This window comes from Amblyomma mixtum, chromosome 2, assembly GCF_055824585.1.
Source record: "Amblyomma mixtum isolate Tamu chromosome 2, ASM5582458v1, whole genome shotgun sequence".
NCBI lineage: Eukaryota > Metazoa > Arthropoda > Arachnida > Ixodida > Ixodidae > Amblyomma > Amblyomma mixtum.
Window position 1 is genome coordinate 90,609,794 of NC_143013.1, and position 20,809 is coordinate 90,630,602.

Genomic DNA, 20,809 nt, shown 5'->3' on the forward strand with positions numbered 1-20,809 from the left:
GCACGGATGGCGCCCATACGAATGTGCGGGCGGCGTCAACGACAAAAGCGCAGAGTTGAAGAAAGGTCAAAGGACAGCTGAAACTTTAATAAATTAGGGAGCCAGAAGAAGTTGTCGTTGGCTTGTGGATCGACATACTCAGCCATCATGCGTATCGGTTTTCGCAGGTCCTGCAGAAGCACTTCCCCGGCGGCTTCCTGGACTGCTCGCCAGAAGGGCCTTGTTGCTACCTGTTGCCCATCGGAAGCATCGATATCAAGGGTGACGTCGGACCCCTACGTTGTTGAGCCGCTTGCTCTGCACGTTCCCAGCGTTGTCACGTCGCACAGCTGTTCAGCATGAGGTTGCGCGATCGAATACCTGCCGCGGAGGCTGTATTTCGACGGCGGCAAAATGTGAAAACTCTTGTGTGTTATGCGATATCAGTGCACGTTAAAGTTCCCCACGTGGTCAAAATCATGCCGACACCTTCACTGCAACACCGTTTTCTTATCTTTCCTTCCTTCATCCTTTTCCTCACGGCACAGTTGAGATGTCCACCGAGAAGCCAGACGTTACTGCACCTTTCCTTCTTCATAAAACATCCACACTTTTTTCCTTCTTGAAAAAATAAAATTCTTGAAAGAAAGAAAGAAAGAAAGAAAGAAAGAAGGAAGAAAGGAAGGAGGGAAGGAAATAATGAAAGAAAGAAAGAAAGAAGGAAAGAAATAAAGGAAGAAAGAGAGAAAGAAAGAAAGAAAGAAAGAAGGAAAGAAAGAAAGAAAGAAAGAAAGAAAGAAAGGAAGAAGGAAAGAAAGAAAGAAAGAAAGAAGGAAAGAAAGAAGGAAAGAAAGAAAGAAAGAAAGAAAGAAGGAAAGAAAGAAAGAAAGAAAGAAAGAAGGAAAGAAAGAAAGAAAGAAAGAGAGAAAGAAAGAAAGAAAGAAAGAAAGAAAGAAAGAAAGGAAGAAAGAAAGAAAGAAAGAAAGAAAGAAAGAAAGAAAGAAAGAAAGAAAGAAAGAAAGAAAGAAAGAAGTGCCGTAGTGGAGGTCACCTGGGGATATTATAGGATAGGATAGGAAAATTTTTAGTGTCTAACAGAAAGAGGATAGCTCGAGAGCAACCCGCCTAGACGACGGCCGAAAGGTCTTGGCTCTCGGCGGCGGCTTCGGCTAGTCGGACGAGTTGTAGTTGTCTCCGGGTTGTTCCTCTGTAGTCATACCTCCCTCTGGTCTTTCGACTTTATGTGTCCTCCCACCCAGGGGGCATAAGGACACTCCCATAGTATGTGGTCCAAGGTGGCCCTAAGTTCGCAGTTTGCGCATTTTGCTGAAAACTGCCCTGGGTACATAAGACTCCAGAGGGCCAGGTTTGGAAATGTTTAAGTTTGTAACCGGCGCCAGCTGACGACTTGGTATCTGGTTAAGAATCTATCCGCTGGAAGAAGTCTAGCTCTAGAAAAAGAAGTCTAGAAAAAGTGGGACGTATGAGTCCCGCTGTCCCACAAAGGGTTAAAAATGATAGTGCTGCGTAATTTCTCTGTATCGCACCATGCGATCCGTGTCTGTGAAGACCACCTCGCTCGGGTCCGCCCGGAAGGAAAAGCCTCGGGCGAGCTCGTGGGTCGCCTCACTATCAGGCAGGCATGCATGTGCTGGTGTCCAGACTAGCAGACTAGCGTATTTTTCGGCCTATTTCTTGATGGCGTAAAATTGTATTCGTGAGGGGGAGACCCGACCCCTGCGAAAATTTAGTATGGCAACTTTGGAGTCACTGATGATATACTTCGCTCTTCTGCCTACAGAAGCCAGTGCTATGGCAGCCTCCTCTGCCGTCTCTGGGTTACCCGACAGTATATGGGGAGCCTGCGCTGCCCAGGTGGCACTGCAGTTATTCCACTATTCGACTAAAAACTGCTGCCGTCAGTCGCTTGGGCCGCTACAAACGCGAGGGCACATTCTGAACGATTAGAAGCCCGCGATTGGTTGATAGCACTGTTTGCCTCGCTTCTGTAGACATAACCCAGATAACAGAGAACGCACCACGTGTGGCTTCGACAGAGCGCAGGAGCTCACGCCAATAAATTCAGGAAGGTGGCGTGGAATAGCGCTACGAGCTTGCTACGAGTGCCCCAAAAACTGCTTGCTCCTCTCGCTATGCTGTGTGTTACGGCGCTGCAATCGACACGGCAAACTTCAGCGCATGTTCCCCATAGGCACTTATTTTTAGGTGCTGTTTATTATTGACGACGTCGAGGGTTATCGTATTCTTACCATACTCAGCGGTATCCACGTTGACCACGCCCTCGTCTTTGTAGGAGCGGAAGCGTTCCTCAAGTGCTTCTACCCCCCGGCCCCCGGGCCCGATGGTGTAACCAGACATCACTATGTAGATGTAGAGACATCACTATGTCTCGCGGCAGCGACGCGCACGTCCAAAGCACGCTACAGAGGAGGTCGAAACCTGTCAGCCCCAGGGACTTGTTGTTGTTGTTGTTGTTCACCTCATGGGATGGCGCATACCCACAGAGGGGGATCGGCCAAGAAGAGGGGTGCATAGAGAGTTTTTGAGATTTTTTGCTTGTTTGTTTAGTTTTGTTTTCTGGGGAAACATAAATAGATAAATTAAGTAATAAATACAAATAGCAGAATGCTGGGGAAAAGAATCTTTATGAGAAAGCAGAAAGACTAAAAAGAAACAGGGCAAGCATAACGCACGCAGGAGCTGCACCAGAGACAAACATCACAACATCAAATTACAAGCGCAAGGGGCGGAGATACCTCAGGTTGAAAAAAATCTAAATTTTAGCATGATTATCCAAAGCAATGGGTATAACTGTGATGCAATAACTAAGATGAAGAACTGCGCCCAACAAACGATGCGCGTCATACAGCGGATTGCCAGCAGGAGACAATGCATGAAAGAGGATAATCTCCTGCGGCTGGTACAGGCGTTCGTAGTTAGCCGTGTCTCGTATGCTGCTCCCTTCTTTGATCTTAAAGTGGCAGAAAAGGAAAAGATAGATGGAATTATCAGGCAGTGCACGAAACAAGCTCTAGGATTGCCCATCCGCACGACTACTCACCGCCTCCTAGAGGTAGGCACGCACAATACCTAGAAAGAAATTACGGAAGCAGTAAGAAGGTCCCAAATCGAACGCTTAGCCGCGACCACAACCAGCAGGGCCATTCTAGACGAATTCCATCTGAGTCGAGACAACAGAACAACTGCCAAACTCGACATGCTCGAGGAAGTTCAGAGCAATAGAATTGTACCACCACTACCCAGGAACGCGCATCCTATTCATCACTCCGTGCGCCTGACCACCTGGGGAACCTTAACGTGAACTGACATCGCACACCACTCGATACCTTTTGCGTTCCGCCAGCATCGAAAAGCGGAGAATGCGCAGATGACAACCTTGAATTCGCTAAACAGGTGTTCTATTATGCAATCTATTCTAGTTGAAAAGGAGCTGAGGGACATACCTAGCTTTCTTTCAAACGGTATCATTCCTAAATTTCTTTCTGGGTGACGTATGAGGATTCCGTGATTTTATTGAACATGCCCTCAATAGGGGGATCATGCTTGGTAATTACATCGCCGGATAAGAGCAGTTTGCACACAGTATAATACTGATATCCAATGTGAATACAAAACCGTGGGAACCACGGAACCTATCCCATAGGGTTATCACTTCTGCAAGAGGAGGCAGACATCAACCCGGACAATCAAATGGGGCGGCATGAGTGCACCCAGTTTCCCGCCTGTCCGACTTGCCTAGAATTGTTTGGATAACTCTGCTGCGCAGGATTCCTGGAAGTGGTGAGTGTCGATGAAGTCAAGAAGCACCTCGCGTTCCTCTTCGAAAGTATCATGGATCGCAACAAACGGAGCTCGGTACAGGTAAACAACGGCGTTAAATTCACGGCTTCATTCTAGATCTCATATTACTGATGGCGGCGGAAGCTCGACATCACAGACGGCGCGAAACGAACGCTTACAGCGACGGACGTTCGATTGCCCATAGTTCCGTCATTATACAGCTTACGCTGTAGTTTCATCCCACAACGTACATGGGAAGATGTCCCATCTCAACCTCAGAAGGCTGGGGACAAAATTCAGCTTAAAATTTTGTTCCATACCTATTTTTAGCTACTGTAGCCGCTCTAAACTGTGAAACGGTTTCAGACCTTTCTGCGGGAAAGAAGAAATTCAAGGATACGTTAGTCCAGTCCAGAAAAGGTCAAAGAGAGCTACAGCTATAGGCACATGGATATGAATTCACAGACATTGCTGCTTTCCTTCCATGTCCAAACAGCATTTGTCATGGATTCTGCAGTCGAAGTGAGAAGTAAAGGAGAATACACAGGCACTAACCGAACTTTACCGGAGCGTACTCTAACTGCGCACTTGTACCACATACGCTCGAAATATGAACAACGGTGGAAGCGCACGGCCTTGGGAGGGGCTTACATCTGTTTATTTATCCTCCCTATTTCTTGCTTCCTTTCAACTCGTATCAAAAACAGCACATGTAGTATATCCTCCCCAGATGCAAAAAGGAGTAACTGGCCTTTCTGCCAGGAACCAACCTATCATTGAATGTTCATGTATATAAAAAAAAGTGTCGAGCCTAAAGGCTTCCTGGAAATGAGGCGTCAGGCCGCCATGCCGACCCTCCAGTTTCTTTCGTTGAACACAAACCGCAGTTGTTATAACTGCATAAGTATTTCTTCCACAGGGCGGCAGAATACGTTTCAACTGCATAGTGGATCGCCGTTGTTGTCCTAACGGATCATCAATGTTGCTTCTTCGCAGAGGCAGAAGGTGATCGAGACCGCCTTCCTCATCGCCGACTTCGAGCACTTTTCGCTTCGGCAGCTGTACTCGTGGCAGGGTACGTTGGCTTACCCGTGACCGTTACGGTGCGTTCAAAGGACTCCCGACAGCTTGTCTTTGAGTGGCAACGGTGGTTAGAATGGAGAGTTTGTCGCCTTGGCTTTGTGCCATGCAAGAGCGTGAAGCAAGAGAAGATGAGGACACAAGAACTGCGCTCTAGAATAAGCTTTATGTTACTTTATAACGCAGAATGATTGGCGCATACCACTAGCAATAAATCACCGGTTAACTAAACGTTCTACAGAAATCAACAGTACGAAGAAAAGAATAGTTCAAGAAATGGCTGTCCTGAATTTCTTTGAAATTTTTTACCGGTTAAGCACTTGTTGCGGTACTTTTTTTGCTAACGACAAATGTACTTCTCTTGACGTACTGTTTTGGTGGCGAGCGTAAAACTAGAATGTTTAAAACACTGCCCCTTTTTCTCGCTATATTCGCGCTCTGTTAACAAGGGAGCCTCTGTGAAGCTCGCCTCTCCCTCATTCGCAGTCATCAATATCCTGACGGACTTGATAAAGATCTACGAGGACAACTACCCGGAGATCTTGGAGAAGGCCTACGTCATCAACGGTGAGTTCATGTTCTCCGAGACGGTTCACAACACTGCCGTGTATTGCGTGCTTCGCATGTGTCCGGTTGTCATCAGACTAGTAAAACCACTCTGTTGCTCTCAGAGCGGCATTCTAACGAATGCCGGTCCCTGGTCAAATTGTGGCAAGGAATCTGTATCGCCTTTCCTCGCGCTACGCACACGCACAGATATTCTGTATAGGCGCGGAGGGTTTGTCAAAAGTTGTCCGGCTACAGGGTCTGCCTTTGAACGGTATGGTTCGGCACTGAAGGCATGCACCAAGATCGCTACGGGATAGAGAAATTCGTCCTCACGCTCCACAGATTTTGCACTTTGGGGTCGTCAAAAGCACACTCTCTGGCTTTGAGGCTATTGGTAAATCCTGGATATTATTGCTTTTTTCGATTTTGCAGTGTGTTCCTAAAAACTCTCTATCGTCCCTTTTATCTCCATGTCAGTGTAGAGCAGCGAGTCATAGGAGAGAGATGCTCCCGTACTTCACCTCAACACCCTAGCGTCTAGTAAACAGTTACCGTTTTTCTCTCCAAGTACCACACTTTGCTCTTTTGATTCATGGTTGCTCTTTCCCCTGACAGCTCCTCGCTTCTTCCCCATCCTCTGGAAGCTGCTCTGTCCGTTCCTGTCTCAACGCACGGTGGACAAGATTTCTATCTACGGCAATGGTGAGCTGGCTCAGAGCGACTAACACTGTCGCATTTCTAACGCAGGCATAAATTACAGTGAAGTTCGCAATGGGAATAACGGAGCTTTCCCACCGATACCATCATCAGGAACGGTCTCCTGAGCATGTTCTGACGTATTAATTACGAGTCAGAAACTGCCATTCACTACCTAAATGCACTGTTAGCCAGGTGGACTGGAGTCTGAGGGTAACTGCGTGTCGATTAGTGTCCATGCAGGCCAAAAAGGAACGTGACATTACTCGCCCGCATGCTGGAAACAATAGGACTTAATGCAAACAATGTCGTAATATAATTACTATTTTGTTTCATTACTGTTCGATTCAGCGTCGTTATTCTGTTTCTTCGAAGTCTTTGTCCCCTTCTATGACGCTTTTTGCAGGTAACAATTAGCAGAATGGCGGCCATTGTTCGTATGCGGTTTACGAAGTTCCTCCGAAAAACAGACTGCTTTTGCAGCGATAACTATAGCGAGGAATTTCACACTCCAACTACGTCAGCGCCGCTTGTCAAAGCCGCATAGTCCTGCTATCGCATTCTTACCACTAAAATTATTTCCAGCCTTGAGGAAGTTGCCAAGCATTTCCCATAGGTGCAAAGGGCGTTCGAAAGAGAGAGAGGGGAGGGGGGGGGGGGGGGGGGCGAACAGCACGCATCAGGGTTTATGATCTAGCGCGCATCAGAATTGTCAACATGCGTTTTAGGGGCGGCGTACTAGATAGCGCTGTCTCGGGGACAGGGTCCGACAGTTTTGGATGTGCTACTAAAGGAACAAGAGAGCCGCTTAAGCGATGGTGAGGTGGCCATCCAGTAGTTCACTCTGACAGTTCGTATAATGTACAACACCTTCATGTATCCCGCTGCTCCACATCAGCCACCGGTATGCGAATGACCCTGGCAGTTTCTTTTTGCCTTACAGGAGAAGGAAGAGCAGGAGGACAGGCGCGGGGGAGAGTTAACCGGTACATTTTTTAACGTTCTAAGCACTTGTCATTCGCCGCCTGTGTCTTGGCCTATCCCCCGCAGTGGGTACGCGCCATTATCTTCTAGAGGACCACAACAACAGCGGATGAAACCAGTTTGCTACCATGTACTAGGGGGAAAGGGATGACGGGATATAAAAGAGAGAGAGAAAAGGAAGAGATAAGAAAAAGCAGAAGGTGAAAAGGCTTCAGCACAGTCACAGCCTGTCGTGCACTCCCGACACTCTTCAGAACCACCGGAGACGCTGGAAGACCTTCACCGCCAATGATCGCCGTGGCCACTGTCCAAGAATCTTCAACTCCGTTAGCGGGTGTGAATCGATGTGTTCCAGCGCACAGCGTAGAGAATGTGTTGCAGAACTGTACGCTGGGCATGCACAAATAATATCAGATATGGTCTCATCGCGGCCACAGATGTCACATGCAGAGTTATCAGCCGCGCCGATTTTTGCCTTACAGCTTTTCCCTTCATCTACGAGACCTACTAGCGTCTTTGATTCTATTTGTAATAATGCATTTCCAATCACGCAGACGGATGGAGGAACAGTATGTTGGAGCGGCTGGACCCTGACGGCGTACCCCAGCACTGGGGCGGAAACATGGTGGGGCCCGACGGAGACCCCCGCTGCACGCACCTGGTACGCACCTGAAACCTGTGGTGTGGATATAGCACTATCGGGCACAGGGGCATATAGATAGATACATCCTTGGGAATAGATAGGCGGGAATTAAGGAGGCGAAATTTTTTTAACCTATTCCCCTCGTTCTCTTTTTCTGTGTTCTAGTGCGACTATAACTCTCACTATAAAATGAGCCTACAATCGATATATTTCGATGATGTCGAGTGTAGACATTTTAATATAAATCAGGGTGTCGAACCGGAACCGAACCTGAACCCGAAACCGGAACCGAACCCGAATTTTCACCCGGAACCGGAGCCGAACCGAACCCATATTTTTTTCGCCATCTTGGAACTGAACCCGAACCGGAACGATTCAAAGGAACCGTTCCGAACCGGTTCGGAGCTCGGTTCAGCCCCGCTTTTTTTTTTTTGCAACCCGGCACACTTCTTTTTTTTTTTTCCGACAAAATGAGATAGCCTAGCGCGTAGGTTTATCCATCCCAAGTTGTCTGTGTTGGAAAGTGGGAGAATGGCACCCAGTACATGAGACGACAAAATTGAATGAAGTATGGTGTGTGGAAAGAAACCTAATCGACTCTTCTGTAATGTACTAGCGCCAATTCTAAAGCACTGTAAGTCAGGTTTATGTGAAAACTTGAGCTATTGCTTCTCCTTTTTATGTTTGCGTATGGTTTTAATCAAATTGTTAGCACTGATCTAGCTCAATAAAGGACTATAGACACCAAATTTTTCCTTGCCCATTTTCTTCTTTCAGACGATGATTTCGACATTGGTATACATGGACCACCTCGTGGTATTTGCCTGCAGCCAATACATAATTTGTATTCGAATTTCTTCGTGACGTTGTTTTAGTTTCATCAGCAGAACGATGGCTGTTACCTGTAGTTAAATTTAGGTTACATGAGGCACGAAACAAACCGGCAATGTAACTGCTAGTAAGTCGTTTGTTGTAATTATAGCCTTTGACGTAGGCTGGTTTACAGTGAGTCAAAACGAAGTATCAGCGTCTATATCACAGTTTTTGCAGGCCTCACGTGACAGTTCAACTACAAGTCACAGCTTTTTTAGGTTGATGAAACCCTAAACAGCATGGAGAATAAATGCTTTTCTAAATTATTCAGCGGCCGTAGGCGAATACCGTATGGTGATCCACGTATCCCAATATCTAAGTCATCGTTTGAAAGAAGAAAGCACGCAAGAAAATTTGTGTGCACAGTCCTTTATGTACCGATTGAGAATGCCTTCCCTTTATTTGTGTCATTTACCACAAATATATGAAACATTAGCGCAACGACCCAACCACGCTGTGGCAGTGGTTTTTGGGAAAAGGAAATGGCTCAGGAACAGTGTCAAGGGAAGGGGGAAGGTGGGAGTGAAAGAAGAAAGGAAGGAAGAGGTGCAGTTGGGGAGGGCTTCGGAATATTTGGACTTCAACATGCACTGACACCACACAGCACATGGGTGCCTTTTGCGTTTCCCTCCAACGAAACGCCACCGGGTTCGAACCCGGGTACACCGAATAAGTAACCGAGCGTCAAAAACACTGAGCCACCGCAGTGGGTAGAGCAAAATTTACTTTTACAAGCGTTCGTTGTCAGCGACAGCAGGTACTAAATAAAACCCTTCACGATGGGTCAGTGGTGCAATAAAGAAAAAAAAAATGCCGCGGTGGCTGTGGAGCTCGGCTGCTGATCCAAGGTTGTGTCGCATCCGAGTCACGTGCACATCACATCACCACGTCTGGTGAAGCGGCGGTCGGAGCAGCGGTGAGCCACGTGGTCTTACGTCACAGCCACACCTCTGGCGCTCCAATCTGCTGAAGGTCAAAGTGCAGTACTCGATGACCTTGGCGAAATATGACGTGATAGAGCGCGCGCACGCATGCACACGCACGCATGCACACGCACGCATGCACACGCACGCACACGCACGCACACGCACGCACACGCACGCGCACACACACACACACACACACACACACACACAGTGCGGTTATTTTTGGGAAGGGAGGCTAAACTGCTAATGCAGTAAAAAGGACAACTAAACGAATATGCACACTCCGAGTTGGATTCGTATCAGTGGCGGCGCAACAGAAAACCTCCATTTGGAGATGCCTTAGGTTACTCCGCCATCTCCGAGGCTTCTTTTTATCGTTGTTGCATGAAATATTAGGAACCTCTATGACATCCCTCGTGCCTTGCTTGATCTCGTCGAATTCAGAGATCTCAGCATAAGTCCTTACGCCACCATGGCTCCCTTACTTCGCCCGCTCATCGAAATTTCGGAATGAGTCAGGAGATTGAGCTTGAGCAGCATATTCCTTCAGCGGTAAAGAGCACCCTTCTCGAACAGCAACCTCGTTGAACGCGGGGGTTCTGCGTGTTGATCCATCATGCGGGTGTTCCACACGCTAAGCGGTCCTACGAACACGAAGAATTCGCACGGAATTCCGGAGGACTTCGTCGCAGACAGAAATGTTATTGTGAAGTGCATGATCTCAATGTCCATTTTAAGAGACTGCTGAAGTATGCCCCAAAAAAACGCAGCATCACGACAAAAAGAAACTATTATTTTGTTGACGGGTAGCAATTCAATGACCATGCCACAAACGCCTCCTTAGCGCAAAGGTACGTCCTAACACGTAAGATCCACGTTTGAAGCGTGAAAAATGTTTTTGCGGCTGATTGAAACTACAGTAAAGCCCATTTATAACGAACCTGAGAGTCACGCGGATTCTGTTCGTTATATCTGATGTTCGTAGTAAGTGGACTCTTCGTATAAAAGCCAAAAATACTAAGGCCACTAAAAGTGGCGTTTATTTCTTATAAAACTGCTTTATTCGCGCCTACTTGTGCAAAGCAGATCCTGCAGCGGCTCTTTTCAGGCTATATAGGGTGGTCAGTTAATCGTCGTGGAGACCCTTGCTGCCAACTATAAAATTTAGCGACGGGTGTATAACTAATCGTGGTTGAAGAGTCCACAGCAGCTGGTGGCAGGTCGGCCACATAAAAAAGATTCCTGAGAGTACAGGAGTGCTTGTACTTGGTGTTCGTCTTCGTCACAGCCCGCGCTTCTGCAATTTTGATCCACGGCTGGCCAGGAAACATCTGGCCAGCCATGGATCAAAGAAGCGGTGTCACACATCTACATGCGTCCGGTCACGTGTGTTTTCGAGCTGCTTCTGTCGTTCCTGTGCTCATGCAGCGACGAAAGTAGCGCAACGCTCATGGAACAGAGTGCATCAGTTGCACTGGCCGCTTTATGACGCTACCTGCACGTGAAAGCAGCGCAAAAGATGGAGCCGTCTGGGCAGGCTATGCATACCACGTGACCAGCCCGTAGCTAGCACGCATGGCTAGCAAGGCTTTAAAAATTCTCAAATCGCTGCTATTACTTGATCCACGACCATGGTCAGTAGCTTCGATTTCGACGATTCCCCTTTCTCACACGCACCGCGCTTCTTCCACTTGAGAGGCTTTGCCCAGCCGACGAACACGCAGGCAGTGATTGCCCTCATTTGCCGCCGACGCGGGCTTGGCCTGCGGTTACTTACTGTTTGAATAGGGAGTTATAGCATGTCATTACCGTGTTTACGTTACTGTGTACAGTGTTCCCAGACGCCGGATTTTCCGGTTAGCGCTGCGCACTGCAGTGCCGCCTTTTATCGCATTTTTGGGTCGACATGATCATTCCGGAGCGGTGTCGTGAAGGGTGAGAGGCGTTCTCTCACTCCGCGCTTACTGGAAGCACGACCTCTTCAACTTCGAGGATAGTTTACCGCGCCTCCTCGTTCGCTATAACCGAGTGGTGCGGCAAAAGTTTTTAGTTGTATCTGCGACGAATTGTCTTTGCCCTTATGCATATTTTCTCGGTAACACCGCACCCGTTCGTTACATCTTCGGCCGTTGGGCTGGACTACATCCGCTGAATTCGTATCAAGAAAGGCTAGGTAACTTGCTGCAGATATATGGGTAGAGGAATTAATGACCGATCACAAAATTTGTCGTCTGCCTTGTGAAGAGGTCGTACAGGTATCCCAAGGAAAAGCGAAGAGGGAGAAAACCGAATGTATCAGCACAAAGTTCTCTCACGACCTTGCCCAGAAAAGACAGACGAGCACTGAACCGCCTATTAAGCACAGCTCCCAGAAAGGGTTTGTTTGTAGTTTAGAAGATAAATGCCCTGAAACAAGTTGGCGAACAAATGGTGCACGACACATTCACCAGACTCTACCAGGCGCAAAAAATTCTGTAGAGGCACAGGCTCCCTTTGATAGCCCCCAGGAAAAGTTACAAAAATTCTACGCAGTGCAAGTACACCTTCTTCCTAGCAGAATGCTGCACTTGCAAGAATGTTGCAACGCAACATCCCATCGAAGATGTTACCAATTTGTCTCTGTGCAGAAACGAAGCGCCTCAACCTAACCTATCCAAGCGTGTTTTTTTTTTTCATCATACTCTTTTTATCAGAATAAAAGAGGTCGACGTCATCATAACAATTCATAGTCGCAATTTCCCACTGTACTAGTAAGAATACACGATTAGCTGTCTTTTTTAAGATACTGAGCGACAGGGGCTTTATATATATAACGCGAGTCACAAAGGCTATTTCGAAGAGGTGATTTCAATAAAATATGTTTTTGTATCCTCAGTGTGTTAGGGAGAGCTAGTGATCCCACGAGGCTCTCGTTCGGGGGGGGGGGGGGGGGGGGGGGGGGGGATGGGTAGTGGAGGGGTGGTGGAGGGGTTCTCGCATATGCCCGTATCATGTAGGAAAGGGCGGTGGGTGGGAGTGACTGGCAAGTCGGTTTCGGGACGACGAAAAGGTGTCTGTCTGTATATAGGAGCCGATGCGTGGCAGCTCCGTTTCTCAATAGTGCGCGGGAACGTAGAGGCCGGGTGCGGCGGTCATGTCGGCGCCCGCGTAAGTGCACTGCGTACGAAAAATTCCCGACTGACTCGAGCTGCAAAGAGATCAATTTCTCGCACGACGAGGTCTCCGAAATCGCTCAAGCTATAGAGTTTTGTAGATGCAAAATCCAGCGGCTTTTCTCCTCATATATCATCAGACGGATTATAGCATACACATAGCCGTACCTTATATTTCGAGTTTATTTCATTTTACGGCTCTTGCCGTAAATTCGTCTTTTTGCAGCGGACAATAAATAAAGTGGGCAAAGTGAGAAAATCTCTAATTGAACAAATTTTTGCATTTTTTATTTTATATATCGATGCAACAAAAAAAATGTAAACACCGTAAAAAGGTTGATTAAAACTCATCTACGTTCTAATTTTTTTACCCTGAACCCGTTTGAACCGGTTCGAACCGGTTCAGTACGGTCCGAACCGGTTCGAACCGGAACGGAATGTCGCTCTGGAACCGAACCCGGAACTGAACCCGAAAGGTGTGAACCCGAACCTGAACCGAACCCGAAAAAATTCCGGTTCGACACCCTGATATAAATTGAGTTTGTAGTTAAATTGACCCTGAGAACGTCTTCTAATTTTTGTGCTCAGTAAAGATTGATTCTCTGGCCTTTTCTGGATATGTCGAGGTTTGTTCCGCAGCAGAAGACGCATTTATCACCAACGCAATTGAATTAAAAAATCCGACCTCCAATCGATTCACACTCGTGAAATCAGAGAAAAGGACGGGTTGCCTCCGTTTTGAAGCGAATGGCCATGTAGCGTAGCCGCTGAGATCAGCACCAAAAAAACGGTATCGACGCAAACATTTTAGTTGAGAAATTGGCTGGTGATGGCGCCATCTGTTTTTCACCTTTTGGCATTTTTTATTTGATGATAGCGGCATTTTAGCTCTAACAGAATCACCAGCGGTGATTTGGGTTTTCTGATTAAAACATCGAGTGCTTGAGAGCGAAATGCATTAGCCGGATGAGATCGCAAAAAAATTTTCAGAATTTCGGTCTTTAAAACTGCCAAGCACTGCAGAGCCACCCGACATATCTAGTGACAGTCTCTTTTCTACTCCTTGAGCAGGAATTAGCGAATTTGAGTGGATAGATGTAAGGAAATGCCTTTCTCTTCACCATTAAGCCTTTCACAACAAAATCTCACGCACAAGTTCAAATAAGCAACAAGCGTGCTTTCATTCATGATAACTCGGCGGAAACCCGTACTTCCTTATTTACTGCTTCAATCTGCTCCGAATATAGCGGGGTTGTGTTGGCTTTTACTGCGCCTTGGCGTCTCACAGCGTGGATTGTGGGGTCGTTTTAGGTCAGGGTGCTCTCAGAGCCAGAGTAGCTCTCGGTGCGATATCGTGCTACCGGACACGTAACTGTGGAGATGCACAAAAAAAATTCAGGGGGCACTTTGTCTAAAGTGCGTAGAGGCGAAAGCGTTTCCCGCACCACTTTGCCTATGTGACACTGGTGACGTCACCACTGGATGACGTCAGACATAACTGATGACAAAGTAATGACAAATTACTAATTAATGACTAGTTACTGATTAATCACTCAGCACTAATTGACTGCCATTAGAACGAAAAGTTCACATTGTTTCGAAGTTGGTAGAGCGTTTGAAGAGTTGCATTTCATGAAGACGTTCTGAAAATTTTTATTTCTTCTTCCCATGTCTCCGAAAAACAGCCGCTACAGAGACAACCGTTGGTCATGAAAAACACTGAAACTTATTCGTCTTTATCTCCCAAATTCCCCTCCCTACGCAGAGTAGCATGCCAGCGATTTTTAAACGCCGGCTAAATTTTCTTTATTTTATTAAAGAGTCTCCCTCTCTCTGTCTGAAGCTTATTTGCCCACGTCAAAAGCGTAGAAATTATAACACTACGATGTACCATGCGCGCATACTGACATTGAAAGTGTCATTAACCTGAAATATTTGCAGATGCACTTTCGAAATGCTGCATGAAACTGCCGAAGGATTGCATTTCGGCCCATAGAGCTCGCTATCGTAAAGCATTACCGCGGCCTTCCTCTGCTTTTCCTACTCTCGTTTCAGAAACTGCCACGGAAGTTCATGTGCTCAATGGAGTCTACATTCTTCTTCGTCATATACTTTCTTCACTTTACCTTCCACTTCCCGGCGTATCGTGATAAAATTCTTCTCTAGTTGCGTAGCACTCCAACGTTATTATTCTCTAGGGGCAATTTTATATATATTCACTGCAGCCATCTCGCTTTCCTGGCTTACCAGTAACCACACCGACAGTAGCAGAAACCAAGATTCGCGCATTGATGATATCCCCCAAGCCCTCGCCCCCGTCTCCTACAGGCCAATCTCGAGGTCAAGGGCGGTCTCTTTATGGTTACACGAGTCGGTGCTATGTATCCACTATAGGGAAATTCCGACATTGACCTGGTGGTCACCCAGAGTGTTACTTAGTGCAGCCGGAGATTTCGTGTTATCGAGAATATGCCATTGGTAGTAAGGTCTTGCCGATGTACCTTGGAATGGCCAGTCCAATCCTGCCGCGATATAAGGTGCTCACTGACGTGTCATGCTCTGTAGTGCATAATATTCTTTCAAGTGCATACAGGGTAGGAATGACCTCGCAGCAGCTTCAAGCCAAGCAGAGGAGCGCTGAGCAGCGTACCTGAATTCTCTGCATGACCTCCGTCGCCTTTTTTCCTTCTCTCTGTGATGGATATTTATTCTACTTGGATGGCTTTATTGGCTACTTCCTCTGTGTGGCTTGCGTTGGCATCGTTGTCTACGTCTCGAAACGAAAAACTCATTTTCCACTGCTACACTGTGAGAAGCTAATCAAGGGTTCCCAGGAAATGATGAGCTTGGACCAGGTGGGCTTCAGAATGGGAGTGGTAGAGATGACATTTTAGTCGATCCGAAGATGAGTAAAGTGCATGATTTCGTTGCTCTTGACCACACCGTTGGTGACGCAGATCTGCCCTGGCGGGGAGGTGCCGCCTTCGTACCGCGAGGCGCTGGCCAAGCGGAGGCTCTCCCCCGAGACCGGCGCCACGGTGAGGCACATCGACCGCCGTGGCCGCTGGGAGCTCCCCGTGCCGGTGGAGCGGAGCGGGGAGCAGCTCAGCTGGAGCTTCCAGACGGCCACCGGGGACCTGGCCTTCGGCGTGCGCTACGAGCCATCCTGTGGAGGCGACAACGTGATTGGCGAGTACCTGATCGAGACGCAGAGAGTGTCCTCCTGCAGCCTGATACCCGAGAGAGGGCGTCTGGTCTGCGACAGGCCCGGAACATGTGAGTGCCTTCCGCGACTTCTGTCGCGCGCGTATAGAACTGTGCGGAGACACTGGGAAGAAACCTACCCATTCATTGCAGTCACATTTCAATGACTAGCAAAGGAGCACATCATACATATACAATTAGTGGCCGGTCACTGGTGCTGGTGATTATCTTGGAATTACGATTAGTGATCGCCTCACACCATCCAATCGCAAAGACCATACCCTCTGCCCTACTTCTAAACGTCTTGTCTTTTTAAGAGTAAGCTAATAGAAGCTCCGTCTGAAGTTCAAATGTTTTGTCATTATGTCTATAACAAGGCAAAACTAGAGAATGATCGCGTGGCATGGGATTCCTTCCTAAATATAGATATTAAGCAACTCTAAATGGCCCAGAGAACCGCTGTTCGCCTCGTGTTTAACGCTTATCATACATCTATATCTCTTTCTCTTTGTATGACTGCCAGCAGCATGTCCATTTAGAAAACGGGAGGAACAGGTGGAAACTTGAAGAAAAGAAATTTCTTTACTCGCTCTGTACTTTAGCCAGTTTCATTTTAGTTCTACTAGCTACTTAGGTTCTTAATCCACACGACGGACTCGCTAAATCCACAACCATATATAACTTTTTCACATGCTTACGCATACCAATATGTTAAAACATTCATGATTTTCTGCGGACACTCACAGCGTGACATGCACTGCCTACAGATCTATCTTATCTTATGCGTCGTGTTAGTGTTGTCTGTATAATCGGTTCGTATTTGTTTGTATTGATTTTTACCGTACAATGTTGAGTTGCCAATTGCTTACTTTTCTTTTAGTTTTCGAACGTTGCCCACCGACATCATCGCAGTATGCGAAAATAAAAATAAAAAATATAATTCGTTGCAAGGAAATCTCACAACAATTTTTGCGTTACGTTAATAATCCGGGCTCTTCATGCGTCCCTACACGCAACATGTGGCCCACTAGCAATATATTCCTTACTCATGAAATAAAACAAAGGGCGTGATTAAAGACCTCTGTTGCCATATCACTGTCCAGATGTGGTCCTCTATTCCGTTCGCTATTGTTTTTTCAATGTGCGAACTTCGGAGGTTTTTAACATGTGCCAGCAATCTTCTCTTACTTTAGCGGCACCAAGTTACGTTCGTATTCACTGACTTTCATTTTCCAAGCTTTGGCGGTTCCCCGCGCTAAATCCTGTCAATAGACAGCTTGACGAAGACCGGGTAGCCGTTACAAGACGTAACATACACTCTGGGGAAAGTATTCACAACCAACAAATAGCAAGTAGTTGCAATATCTCCAATAAGTCAGGAAATAGAACCTGTAATTCTAGTAAATGCTGTGCACAAATCTGCCCGCAAACACCTTTAACGCCAAAATAGAAAACACAAATACTAAGCAATGAACATTTGTATGAATAAACGAATGTCAGAACGACGATAAAAATGGCGCATTTAGTGTCAGTCGCTTGCCACAGACATTAAGGAAATGATGCAGTGTACTACTACGTGCTGCGGTGTTTTTGGCTACTGAATGTGCACCCGGCCAAATCTTTAACTTGCGTGATTCCTGCATCCCTAATTTCACCTTGTAAAAGGTTTCTCTCGACCAAACCGCTGGCATATTCATGCTTTAATTGACACATGTGATGACATTTGGTGGTCAATTTTTTCCCATATTAGGCATGAGTGGAGTACTTGCTTGATTGGATCAAAATTATTATAAATCCACATCATCTGCAGCTACGAGGAGCCAAAAACAAGTGGCACACGCAGCAATGGTTCTGGTTCATCTCGCTTCTTCCTGGGGGTAAACTACCTCCCTTCACATGCTAGACAAGTCGTTTAACAAGAGCAAGCCCGATTGCGCCACCAGAGCTATTGCTACGTATCCCCCTTGTTTTTGCTCTTCGTAGATTCAGACAGTGAAGATTACTAATAATTTTGATTTAATCAGGCAGATACTACACTCAAGAATAATATGAAGAAAGATGGACCACTAAATGCCACCACAAGCATCAAATTACAGCATAAATATGCCGGCGGATTAACCGTGAGAAGCCTTTTACAAGGTGGAATTTGGGATGCAAAAATCACGCCAGTTATAGATTTGGCCGGGAGTACATATTGCTTCACGACTGAGGTGCCTGACCTGGTTCTCCCTTCTTCGCTTCCACCATACATTATCTGAATTCCCTTACCCTCACAGTGCTACCACACGGTTCAAATGTGAGCCAAGTGTTTTCAAGTGTTCTTATTTTTCTTCTCTTCATTTAACCTTGCACTGACACAACATGAGTGGTGCAAATGTGGTGCTCTTGCGTTTCGCAGACGTCCTGGAGTTCGACAACTCATACAGCTGGGTAAACAGCAAGAAGTTGGCCTACATTGTTGAGCTTCTAGCCCCGTCCGGTGAGGACTCAGTGGATTCATAATCGCTGTGATCCTGCAGAGTCATCCTCAAGCGGACACCCTAGCGATTGCTATGTCCAGTTGGCCCCACGCAGTAGATCACAAAGGTCCGCACAGTGCAATATGTGGCAGCGGCCACACTCGAACTACCTGTCTCACGACTGACTCCTCGTCATATCGCAAGTGTCTGTGTTTTGGTACGCTGCATTACTTATTTCAATACGATGTTTGGTACAGCGGAACGACGGTACGACTCACGTAAGACGACACTCATCTGCCAGCCGAAGGCACACTAGAATCGTGGTCTGCAAGATGTAACGTGTTTACTTCACAATATGTCTGTAATTTCAAACCCCCTCTTATACAGCAGGATCTTTCGGCAACAGATAGACCCCATGTGCAAGCACTGCTCAACTCCGGCCACTCTCATACACATGGCGTGGAGTTGTACACACTACAACACAAACAACTCAAACACCCCAGAGACGTGGGAGTCTCTCCTGCGTACTTCCGAGCCAGCAGACCAACACCGGCTTATCCAGCGCGTGGTGGAGGCCGCGACATCCAGGGGATCCCCGCCGACCTCCTCTAAGCCAGCGCAACCTGTCCTTGGACTGGTCCCCTGTTTTTGGGAGTAATAAAAGAGTTCACAACCAACCCTTCACAATATGTCGACGCTAGAGGCGTAATACATATCTATCAAACCCGAAAGGTTGAAGAGTTTCGGCTCGGCCAGAAACAGTATTGTAAATTGAACTGAAATGAAGGAAGCTCATGAATGCAGGACCGTGGCTATCCGATCTCCGCGTGTTTATTGGCTTAGACTGGTTTGTTCTACACCTTAGCTTGCCGTCATGAACGTCTTCGCTCAATTGAAAGTGTTCCAGCGCTACTCTAAGTTGACTGAGCAATCGGAAACTATAACTGATCATTATAAACTGCTTCCCACAAAGGTCCCCCGTGTCAACTCTGGGTGAGGATGTTGAAGAGACAAAAAGCTAACGACAACAAATTAGAAAGAACAAAATCATTCTATGGGGCCCTAGTGATATGTGAACAAACCGCTCCTCAAGAAATAACTTCCAGTCTTTGCCCTAAAAAGCTATTTAACCTATGGTCAATGCCTGCCCTTTAGAAATAACGCTATACTATCTCTATCGTTATTTCTCGCGGAATGTTTTGTTTCTCGAACTCATTGCCACTACCACACTCCGTGACAGTTTGTTTTAACAATCGTGCGAAAGCAACGAAGCGGAAACCCGCCCTCTCCTTCCACGCAGCGCAGTATAGTCCCCGCTGGCAGTTACTAGTCGAAACATTGAATCGCGTAAATATCTGTTTTTTTTTTTTTTTTGGGGGGGGGCATATTTTTAACACAACTTTCAGCATCACAAGTGTAAGAAAAGAACAGTTTTCTAGATTACAATGCATTTCCTAAGTACGTCTCTTACCAAGGAGCCTCCATAGATGGCGCTAAATGCCGCAGCGAGATAGCATATACACGAACTCTACAGCGACGCAAACAGCGATGGAGTGGAGGTGCCTCGTAGAGTGCAACGCGGCAGGCGGCAGGGCGCCCCATCGTACCATGGAAGGAGCATTGACGTGCGCCCGCACTCTTTGGCCGAGTGACGCGATTAAGGACGCACCGCCTATGCAGCGTTCGCTTCATTTTCAAGAAAAAATGTCGCCGAGAATAGATTCACGTACCTCAGAATATTACCTTAGCAATGATGCTGTTCTGCACTACGGTATGGCACTAGTAGCACCTGTGTCGCATATCTGAGTGTGCAAAACAGGTGCGCTTTTTGTTGGCATTCATTTTTGGTGGCACCTACTTGTCAACACTGTTTTTTTTGAGTTCCTTGTATAAAATTTTATTGTAAGTATTCTTGATGTCTTGCACCGTACACCGTCTTTCTATTGCACGTTACGTCTTGTAATTAGAGAGTTTTAGCATAGCGGAGACGTAGAAGTGAAGAGGTATACAGCGTTACCGTATGCCGGCTGCGCACGTCCAATGGCAGTTGAGCGGCCGGGTGGGACCACTGCGCGTGCGCAGCAGTAGTAGGGTATTCTGGTACACGGCTACGCTATACTAAATCTCTTCTGTGTTGCGTTGTAAGTTTTGTCACGTCTGGAAAAGTACCTACCTGAAGCCACAAACAAGCATCAACCTCTTGTTATATATGTCCATGTCAATAAAGAACCGCAAGAGCACAAGGTATTTACTGTGCAAATGTTTTCTCCGTAGAACGTCTTGTGGGAAACTACACGAATCTATTGTTCTTTTCAGGATGAATTTCAATGGGTGCGATGCTACCTGCAAAATACCCTGCAAAAGTCACGTAGCGCAGACAAAGCCAACTGTGCGCAAGGCCTCTTAGCCTTTCTAAATGAAGCCACGGCACTCCCGTGTGCA

The 20,809-nt window shown here is 46.8% G+C and overlaps 1 protein-coding gene across 1 annotated transcript in view; it reads left to right on the forward strand.

The window, feature by feature from the left end:
- LOC149360112 (SEC14-like protein 2) overlaps window positions 1-18,632 on the forward strand; it is a 65,532-nt gene extending 46,900 nt beyond the window's left edge. The window contains exons 5-12 of the mRNA XM_089572180.1: window positions 168-261; window positions 3,788-3,882; window positions 4,798-4,876; window positions 5,368-5,448; window positions 6,046-6,132; window positions 7,665-7,771; window positions 15,662-15,980; window positions 18,307-18,632. Of these exons, the coding sequence (XP_089428306.1) occupies window positions 168-261; window positions 3,788-3,882; window positions 4,798-4,876; window positions 5,368-5,448; window positions 6,046-6,132; window positions 7,665-7,771; window positions 15,662-15,980; window positions 18,307-18,410 (966 nt within the window). The 3' untranslated portion in view covers window positions 18,411-18,632. The remainder of the gene's footprint in view (window positions 1-167; window positions 262-3,787; window positions 3,883-4,797; window positions 4,877-5,367; window positions 5,449-6,045; window positions 6,133-7,664; window positions 7,772-15,661; window positions 15,981-18,306) is intronic.
- Window positions 18,633-20,809: the final 2,177 nt, after the last annotated feature.